Source organism: Aptenodytes patagonicus, chromosome 3, assembly GCF_965638725.1.
Source record: "Aptenodytes patagonicus chromosome 3, bAptPat1.pri.cur, whole genome shotgun sequence".
Classification (NCBI taxonomy): domain Eukaryota; kingdom Metazoa; phylum Chordata; class Aves; order Sphenisciformes; family Spheniscidae; genus Aptenodytes; species Aptenodytes patagonicus.
The window spans coordinates 41,346,192-41,356,151 of record NC_134951.1 but is presented as its reverse complement, the minus strand read 5'-3'; the positions used below and the strand labels follow the sequence as shown (position 1 = coordinate 41,356,151).

Here is a 9,960-nt window from a genome sequence, read left to right as displayed (position 1 = left end):
CTTACATCATCTTCTGAAATTTGTTCTAACAGCAGCTCGAAGTACTTGCTACCGGTACCGTTTCATTTAGACCCTTCCCACTTAAATCGCTGTACCCCAAAACTAAGTTCAGCCAGTTTATGGTAATAGATGTATGCCACCTTTCCCAACGCTCCACGGATCACTCTGTTAGGCTTCAATTACACAATAAAATCGTGGCAACGTATCCTCCCTAGCGCAGCGCTGCGTTGTAACCAAGACCTTTAGGGTATCTTAGAAAACAGAAAGAAAACCCTTCTGGGGACATATTTCGGGTATCTGGTAACAACAACATCATAAAAAGGTTCTGGAGAGATCTAGCGTGTGTGCAGTTTTGGGATCCCTCAATACATTATTATAAGCGCTAGGGACAGGACCACACTGCAGACGGGGGAAGCATCAGTGGCTTCGGCTCCCCCCAACCTCCCGGCCCCGCGGATCCCCACCGGCCTCCCCCAGACGGCAGCCGCGCGGGAGCAGCTCCGGCCGCCCGCCCCCGCCGCCACCTCGGGGGGGAAGCGGGAGGCGAGGGGGGCGATGGGGGTGGCGGCCGGGGCCGCGCCTCGCCTCGCCTCGCCGCTCACCTAGAGGGCGGGCCGCGGCGTCCCCTTTAAGAGGCGCGGCGGGGCGGGGGGAGGGGGGGGCTCTACCCCGCGGTACCGGGCGGCCCGGTCAGGCCCGGCCGCACCGCGCGGGGTCACCTGACTGCGCCGGGCCACCGACCTGCGGCGGCAACGGCAACGGCAACGGCAGCGCCGGTCCGCTCCGCTCCGCTCCGCTCCGCTCCGTCCCGCCCTCTGCACCGGGGTAGGGGGCGGCGCTGCTGCGGCAGTAGCGCGGGGATTAGGCTGCGGGAGGATTAAGCCGCCGGCTGGAAATAGCAACGGCGGCTCCCGGGCGTGGACGCCCAGCGCATCCCCGGCGGCGGCGGCGGGAGGGGGCAGCCCGCCCCGCACCTGGGGCTACCGGGGCGGGGGGGAGGGAGGGGGGGAGCTGCTACGCCGCGGGGCGCCTCGCCAGCGGGCAGCGCGGCGGGCCGGGCCGGGGAGCGGTCGCGGCGGGAGGCGGCGGCGCCCTCCCCGGAGCGGCGGCGGCAGGAGGACGGGAGGGAAGGACGCACTGACAGGTCGGCCGCTGGCGCTCGCTTCATCCTCTTCCCCCCGCGCCGCGCCGCCCCAGGCTGCTGCATGGCGCTGGGCGCCGCCGCATCCAGCGGCGCCCCGTTTCCCGGCGCGGGGGGGTCCCCATCGGGTCCAGGGGGTGGCGGTGGGGGCAGGCACCGGGAGGGCATAACATGGCGCAACGATGCTATAATCTCCCACCGGGGAGGCGGCGGGGCGGGCGCTGCGGCGGGGCCGGGGCGCGGCGGCGGCTCCCCCGCGGGCCGGCTCGGGGGGGCGGGGGCTGCCGGGGCAGATGTGGGGGGGGTGTCCTTTCCCCCCCCTCCTGGGGGCTCGTACGTTATTTGTGTGCAGCCTCCTTCTGCTACCATCGTTATTTCCCCTTCATCCTCTCCCTGCAGCGTCTAAAACACCCTTCATTTTTGCCCCAGGCGGCTCCTAGTGAGGCAAAGGCTTACACAACGGGGCGGGGGGGCTGCGCCTCGGGAGGGGCCGGGCTGCCTGAAGGACCATTGTGCGTGTGGCGTGGCTGTGTGTGTTCGTGCGCGTGTGTCCGTGCGTGTCTCTGCCGTGTCGTGTGTCCCCCCCCCCCAGCCTCCCCTCGGCGATAAACCCGGAATCTCCCCTTCCCCTCCCGTGTTTTCCGCCTCTGCAGAGCAGGCAGCAGCAGGCACGCCAGCGAAGATGTCGGGTCAGACGCTGACAGATCGCATCGCAGCTGCTCAGTACAGCGTTACGGGATCAGCCGTAGCCAGAGCCGTCTGCAAAGCCACCACGCATGAAGTGATGGGGCCCAAGAAAAAGCACCTGGACTGTGAGCATCCCTTTTTGTTTCCCCAGCGAAGACCCGGGGCTGAGGAGGCTGCCCGAGGGGCTCTTTAGCGTGCCTTTGAGCCCTTTGGCTGTCGCACTTGCTGTAATCCAGCTTGCAAACCGTAAGGGTTATGAGAAATCTCCAGGAGAGGATGAGTTATTACTGCATTTCTTCTCATATTGCATAATACTGCTCTTTCGGCCATTTTTTTTTTTTTTCCGCATGACCTCTTGCCTTTTATCTGGGAAGGCAGTGTGAAGTGTGCCTTGCGCAGCAGGGGCTTGGAAAGAGGGGAGGGAATTGGACACAGGGTAAAATGGACACACGCTTGTCACTGCCTGCTTTGGTCAGGATTAAGCTAGGCAGAGACACAAATACTATGCCAGGAGCTGGCCAAGCACCGGTAGGTAGGAGTGTGGCCGTCTCCACAGCAGACTTCTGAAGAGGTTTAGATGGTGGTGTACTTAAACGGCAAGGCCCTTGGATAACGCTACCCTGTAGACTGGGACAGCCTTTGGAGAGTTTAAGGGCTGTTGCTGAGGACCCAAATATCAGAGGGCAACTTCATGAGCTGCCTGATGGTTTGCATCATGTTTCATTGAAGGTGGCTGTAGCTTTGTCTCAAAGATTTATGATCTATTCTGGACTGGCATTAGCTAGTTAATGCATGAAACAAGGTTGAAGTCAAAATGTTGCTTAAAAACCAATGAGCTAGTGATGTTTTGTCTTGATAATTTTATTTCTTTTCAACCCACTCAACTGTCGATCCCTGCTTGGAGACACCAAGGAGTAGAATGGTGAAGCAATTTAATTGCATGATGTTAATTGGCCTTGTTTACCGGTAGTAACTCTGTCCAGCATTGAACTCAGTAGATCAACAGCAGGTTTCAATGTGTAAAATTAAGTGTTTTTCCCGGTTTTTTTGGACATGGTAAGAAACATTTTCAAGTAAAGATCAGCAGGTTTTATACCAAGCAGTCTCTTGGCTGCTGGCTGTTACTAAGTAATGCCAGTGCAGGTGCATGTAAGTACAATTCTGATGATGCCGTATTTCTTAAAAGGAGGTAGTATTACATCTGGAAAATAATTCTAGATTTCAGTGCTAATGACTTCATAGCTAACTCTTAAAGTGGCAAACAGCATGTTGGTCTTCCAGTACATCTAAATGCTCTTGTATATACATCTAAGAGATGCTGATGTAAGCAGCATTGATTGAAGACTGACTTGAGTCTAAACGGTTGTTTAAATAGATCGGCTGTCTTGATATCATGTATTCTCTCTTGTTTTCTTGTATATTTTAAAAAATCATCTTGGTTATTGATGTTATGTTGCTGTTTGGTAGCTGTCGATGCTTCTTAATCTGTAGGCTGTGTCTGGACAGTCCTACTGTATCTGTTACTAGAAGCTTTAGCTTAAAAAAAAGCCTAGCTTTGTGTGTGTGTGTGTGTGTATATATATATATAAAAATAAAAGTACTATCTGGAACAGGCAGGATTAAAGTGAGGTAGAAATAATTTACCAGTGCTATATTAAGGTCTGGAAAGGGATTGTGTTTGGATATTGGTGCTAATATTACTGCTTCAGAAAATGAACGTGGGAGAGATGGAAGCCTGTAGCATTCCATGCAATTTCATACCCACCTGCATGTAAGACACACAAGAGGAAGAGAAATGATCGTTTCCTGGGAAGATACATCCCTGATAATTTTTGCTTCTATTTTCCAAGCTGTATATAACAGTTGAGAGTTTAACTAACTGGTATCATTAAAGACAGAATCGTGTCAGTGGGAGATACGCATATTCAAAATTGTGGACTATAAATGAAAATCAAGTTCATGTTTTAGAATAAAAAATAGGCTCTTAAACCTGAGGCATCTCCTCAGAACTATGAATTGTTAGGCAATTCCTTGAACTCTGACGTATATCTTGTGAACAAGTGTTAAAATGGGCCTTATATATTGTAATGAGAGAGTAAATTAAAAATTCATCCTCTGAAAGAGCAATACCCCCATGCATGCAGGAGGTCCTGCTAGGTGGAAGTAGATCTGAGCCACGTGGCTGACTGCATTTCAAGTTGGATAAGTAGCATTTGAAGACGAGGAGAAGGGAATGAAAGCTAAAATTTGCCAATGCCTTAAGATAAGTTTTGAGTCAAGGTGCATAGGATTTAGATGATTAAAACTTCAGGTACCAGAGAGTGATGGTTGGAGCGATGCTATATGAAGAGCTGTAATTCTAGTATTGGTGTGGGGCTTCTGTGTCCTTAGGGAACTCCATAATTTTATTTAGTGTCTTAGTGGCCAGGTGTCATGTCACACAACCTATCTTCCACTGCCCTGCTTAGCAGATGGGCTTTGTAAATTAAATGAAGAGATCAACTATTTAACATGAGTTAAGTAGTCCTGTGAGGATGGGACACAATGATGCCTGTCCTCATGTTTTCTTACAGAAGATGTTAGTTCCAGAGGGTTATAGAAAGATGATAGGTGACAAGGTGTGGGGTGTTTGGTTTTTTTTTTCTGGTTTATGGTTGTTTGTTTTTTTTTTAGTGAGTACTACTTAGAGGGAATTTGCTCTGAGGAATAAAAAGCATGATTTGGGTATGAGTACATGTGTGTGAGGAAGGGAGGAGAGAACAGAACGAATGTCTTCTGCGAACAAAAGCTGAGCTGTCAAGTGTTTACCTTTGTGTGGTTTTCTGTACTTGCATAGCTTACAAGTGCAGGCTTTAATATGGATGCTGCATAGTGGCAGTCCTTTGGCATGGACTCTGGGTGCTGCACAGGCTTGTCAGGTGAAGTACTGAAGTATGATTAGGTTGCTATCATATACACATTACTAAGATTTACCATTTTCTTGAATTCCAGCTCTCATACTAGTGAATTTCAAGCAACTGTGGGAAGTCGTGCCAGATGGCATCAAATGCATTTTCCAGGTCCCTGTGGGGAGAAAAGGAATGTACATCTAGGATGCTCTGATGGTTTGGGGCAAGCCGTTGCAGTTGGCACATTAAGAGCTCTGCCCCTTTTGGACTTAACAAACTTGTCATCTTGAATCCATATCATTGTGGTGACTTCATCTCCCTCAGCTAACCATGTTGTGTTAAATAAATTACAATTAGATACAGCAAGTGAGGAAAGCATTTCCATGGAGAAGTGGGGATTAGCAACTTGATTTTGCTGCAGTGAGAAAGGCCATTACAGAGTGGGTGAATGACATATATGGACTATGTTGAGGATATGTGAACTGTGGTAATTCAACTGGGAAGACAATCCTCGTGCACAGCATAGAAGTTTAATTACCAGAATTGTTCTGAAAGATATGTTAAGGCTTCACTGTGGGTTTAATTGTGTGGGGCAAGTAAAAGCCAGCTTCCAGCCTCAAATGGGGGTGACTCTGATGGTATCAACAGGGAGAAGGTTTCGGAGAAGGGAGATAATTTGACTTTCAAATGTTAAAACACATGACGGATGAGGGAAAATAGGTAGATCTGTACTCAGCTCCTTTTATAAAGGATCTTGCTCAGAAACAGACCGTCAAGCTTTCATTTAGGGAAGTGAATTGGAAACCAGTGAGGTTGTTGTGTCTGCAGATGGTCGTAACAAGTTCCTGTTTCTGAAAATGATCAAAATGGCTGGGATTTTCCTTGACTTATTTTGTTGAGTGAATTGCTTTGCAGCAGGAGGAAGTTCTGGAGTGTGTATTTTAAAAAGACCATGTGGTGCCTCCTTACTTCTTCAAAATAATTCTCAAAAGGTAGAAGGCCCTTCTGGAGGCCTGATCAAGAGCTGGGAGATTTTCATGAAATGTGGAAACAAAGCAGATGAAGATCAGGATTTGATTTTCTGTGGCTGTGGAGATGACCTGTTTATCTGTAGTAACATCTTTCCGTCCCAAGTCTAATTTTGCATATTTGTATGTGGCTGACAAACAAAGGCTCTAAAAGGAGATTTATACTTTAATTCATGCTGGTAACTGAACTGCAGGGCTGGTGTCAGTATTTTGCTTATACAGACACTTTTGTTCCTGCAGTGTTTTGCCTTTTTCCTGCAAACTGGGGGGATGACCTAACAAGTTTGAATCACTGTGGTCTCTAGTGTTGAAACAGAAGCGGCTGCTGACCAAAAGCAATGGATTAAACTTTTTTCCTAGGCTCAGTAAAGATAAAGTTGTGAGATCCCACAGGATAGTCTTAGAAACCTCTATCTCATTCCTGAGGAATATGTGTGTGTGTCTGTTTTTTGGGAGAGGTGGGGGTCAGTGGAGCTATCTTGAGTCACTAGACTTCAGTGACTGTTAAGGTTAACTTGGATGCGTATTTCAGAAGTTGTTAGCTGTTGAAGTGACTTGGGGAGCGTTCCAAGTCTGTTGGCACTTGGGGCCCTTTCCTAGCGGGAGTAGCGCAGACGGACGAGTACTGCATTACTCTGCAGTCCAGGTGACACTTTGTCTTTACGGCCATGGAATTACCTTCAAGAAAATTGCCAAGAATGGAGTCCCTGTGCAAACTGGGCTTAATCCTTCACACTTTACTAATGAAACTACTTTTGTATGTCTCACTGTATCTTGTATTGCAGTAATTTGTCACAGTTTCCATGTACGAGAGAACTGACTTTGTTTAAAAGTTAACATTGAAGATCAGCTGTAATACAGTGTCTTGGTTTTTGTTGTCACAGCTGGGATATATGCTAAATTGTGAACTCCTCCTTGTCACCCCAATGAATCTCTTTCACACCTGAAAAGAAAAAAATCCAAGCAAGCAATTCTTTTCTTTAATTCATTAATGGATATTGGATTAGCATGGTTTATTTGTGTGTGTGTAAGGACTGGTCATCAGTCTCTATGTTGAATAGCTCTCTGTTCTGTGGGCTTCTCCCATGTCATTTCCCAAAACAGTATTGAAGACTCCCTTCATTTGGAGGTGTGTAGATATCTGAATAGGAGTAGAAATGCCTGTCGTGGGTAAGGGGAGCTAATCAGAAGGCTTTTTAGATTAGTTGATCTTGAGTATTTCAATGACATAAACTTTCAATTCCCCCCCAGCCCCTTACTGTTCTTAAGGCATGTGTAGTACCAAGAGAAGGCTGCCCTTTTAATTAAGCTAAGACTTAGCTAACTAATTATTTTTCAAAATATGTTTGAAGCTGGGTAGAAGTTTGAATTCATGTTAAGATACAAAGATTGAAACATGGGCAGGATCACTTGATCTTGCGCATCTGAACTGTTCTGTGTTTAAGTTGTCTTATGGTACAATGCTTAAGGAAAGGAAAGGAAGGATGAGGAAACAGAAGAGTGGGTAGAAGGTGTGATATTAAACTTCCTTTCATCCAAACAGTGTAACTTGATAAAGCTAGATTGACTAGTCCTACCCTCCTTCCCCTTGGCTTTTCCTCAGCTGAAAGCATGTATTCTTAATCTGTTTTCAATAGTTGCCAAGATCCTTCTGTTAAACATGCTTTGTCGAGGTCGTGGATGACAAATTCTGGAACAAGTCAGGTCTTTCTACTGTACTGACTTCCATTAGCAGACCTTGATAGTGGAGTAGCCATGTCTTTCTTTGAGGCCCCTTGTTTATGAGATGGTCAGTATGACAGTGACCAGTCCATAGTTTCAATCACTTCTATTTAGTAGTTGAATATGTTTCATAATAGTCTCATAGTGTTACTCCCTTAGATCCTGGGTAGCAGCAATTGAACATCTTTTAAACAAACAAAAAAAATCTGCAGTTTGATTTCCTGTGGTTTGATTTGATCTGTGCCTCTGATTTCCCAGACTGGCTCTTAAACCCTCCATCTTCTGTGTGTGCCTTACCTGGGCCTGTGCCACTAGTGAGGAATTCTGTGAAGTCTACAAGGAAGTGCTCTGTTGGTGTGGTCAGTCCATACTTCTATGTCTCTGCCCTGTGAAGGATCCTCTGAAGTGCTTAAAAGCGGATGGCAGTCAGGATAACTCTGAAGGGCATACAGCATTTTAGATGCTATTAGTCTTCCCTGCTTCTTGCTGGATGGAGAAGTTGGTAGCCAAAGAGGAGAATTTGCTGCCCTCTTAGTCCCCACTTCTGAAGAAATGGTAATATAGCAGAGACACAACTGCCTCTAGTATTTTTCTGCCTGTGTTCAAGATACTTGCGAATACTTCGCTCTTCCTACCCTACTTGCCTTCCCCCCAGTACTGGATGTCCATGGCAAGGTGTTGGCTTGGCCTCTGTGAGAGGAGACCAGGGTCTGCTCCATGCACAACTGGCTCCACAATGGACCCACCGTAGGACACATCTGAGCTCGTCCACCGAGCTTATGGCACCTCCAGGAAAATGTATTTAAGAAAGGGCTGAAAACACTGGATGGGCAGAGGAGGAGGAGGGAAAAAGTGAGAAATGGCAGAGGGAACACCAAGGTCAGAGGTGGAGCAGGAGGTACTCCATGGTGCTGGAGCAGATATCCCCTGTAGCCTGTGGAAGAGACCCCTATTCTCAGAGCTCACAGCTGCAGCATCCCCCCCTGCTACCAAAACCTTGCCACATGCACCCAGTATGCTCCCTGCCCCCAAAGAAAAGAAAGGGAGAGACCTTCCTCAGTCAGCTGTGGACATATGGTATTGCTGAAGGAGCTGGCTCCAGTGTTTCTGGGGGTGGGGAAAAACTGGGGAGGGGAGATGACATTATATCCCTTCCCTTAGTCTTACTATTGTCTAAAGGTGAGTCAGTGGTACCAGACAGTATCGTTAAGTTCGCATGCCCTGTTCCTTTTTGGAGCTTCTTTTCAAGGCACAGCTCAGGATGCGGGTAAGGGCAGAAAAGCAGAAGTTCTGGTGTGTGCCTAGGGGAAATGCAGTAGTCTCACCAATGAGTGTCTAATGAAACTTGAATCTCCAAACTTCAACACATGGCATGCAGATTAGGAACAATATTCTGTCTGGCTTGGAGGGGGAGGGGGATGTGTGTGTTAAAATACTGTGAAAACTAAAAAGCAAGGAATAAAGCAAGCCAGGAAATCGGGGTCTGAATCTCAGCACAGGACATCTAGTGTGCCAAAAGAACGGATCATCTAGCACGGGGCTGAACCCTGAACTCAAACTAAATAATATGATAGAAGAAGCCTTCCTAGTAGATTTGCAGGCAGTGATCTGTAGCACAGGGTTTGCAGCAGTACTTTTGTTCCCCTGAGTCAGCAGTGCCAGCAAGATTGCAGTGTGAAGCTTCATTGGTAAGTTGATATTAGAGTATCCCACCCCATCAAACTGGGCATGGTTGCTTGATTTTCTTACCAGCCAAAATTTTGCTTGGATGAGAACTTGGTGGCTTAAATAAAACCTGAATAAAGCAGATGTTGGCAATGCTAGAAGGCAATCAGAATACTTGGCAGAGGTTAGCTTGTCACTTTGCAGAGTATGGTTAAGTCTGCTTTTTCTGGAGTCTTGCAAACCGCATGCTAGACCCTTAAAACTGGTTTTAATACTTTTAATCTTGCTATTTTGATCATGTTTACTTCTGCAGAGCTGCTTGAAAACACTGAAAATCAATACAAAACAAGTTTTGCAAGGGTGGGCTCAGGTATATTCAACAGTCATAGCTGGTAGCCAGTAAGCTGCTTGTGCTCATAAAAAATTCTTCTCTTTAGGTTGTGAAACACATTTGCTGAACCAGTTGAGAGTTGTAGTCCACTAGGAGAGGGAATATACCAGCAGTCTGGACTAGTGCCACACATGGTATTGGACATCAGCCTTGAAACGTCACCGTGAATGTAGGTGGAATACTAGAACAGTGTTTTCTAGGCTGCTGACAAATGGTGCATCCACTAGGCATCTGAGGCTTGCAGCTTAGTTGTAGGCACAGTACAGGAAATGGCAGTGCACTGTATTGCCACCAACTTCTGGACGAACCAAGTCTAAATACCCTTCTGTTCCTCCTCCCTGCCCAGGATAATGCGATCTCATGCTTTGTTCTAGATTATATCTGTATCTTAACTTAGTTTAAGGAAAGGGTTTGGATGCTGAAAAGTCCTGGTGTCAT

At 47.3% G+C, this 9,960-nt stretch overlaps 1 protein-coding gene across 6 annotated transcripts in view; it reads left to right on the top strand.

Annotated features, from left to right (window-relative positions):
• The first annotated feature begins 754 nt into the window (after positions 1-754).
• The window catches only part of SNAP91 (synaptosome associated protein 91), a 71,436-nt gene continuing 62,230 nt past the window's right edge, over positions 755-9,960 (top strand). For 4 of the 6 annotated variants that reach the window (XM_076333160.1, XM_076333158.1, XM_076333159.1 and 1 more), the window contains exons 1-2: positions 1,069-1,144; positions 1,795-1,953. In XM_076333160.1, the coding sequence (XP_076189275.1) occupies positions 1,824-1,953 (130 nt within the window). In that variant the 5' untranslated portion in view covers positions 1,069-1,144; positions 1,795-1,823. Of the gene's footprint in view, positions 826-1,068; positions 1,145-1,794; positions 1,954-9,960 lie in introns of those variants that run through there. The other 2 variants (XM_076333155.1, XM_076333157.1) reach the window with 2 other exon arrangements.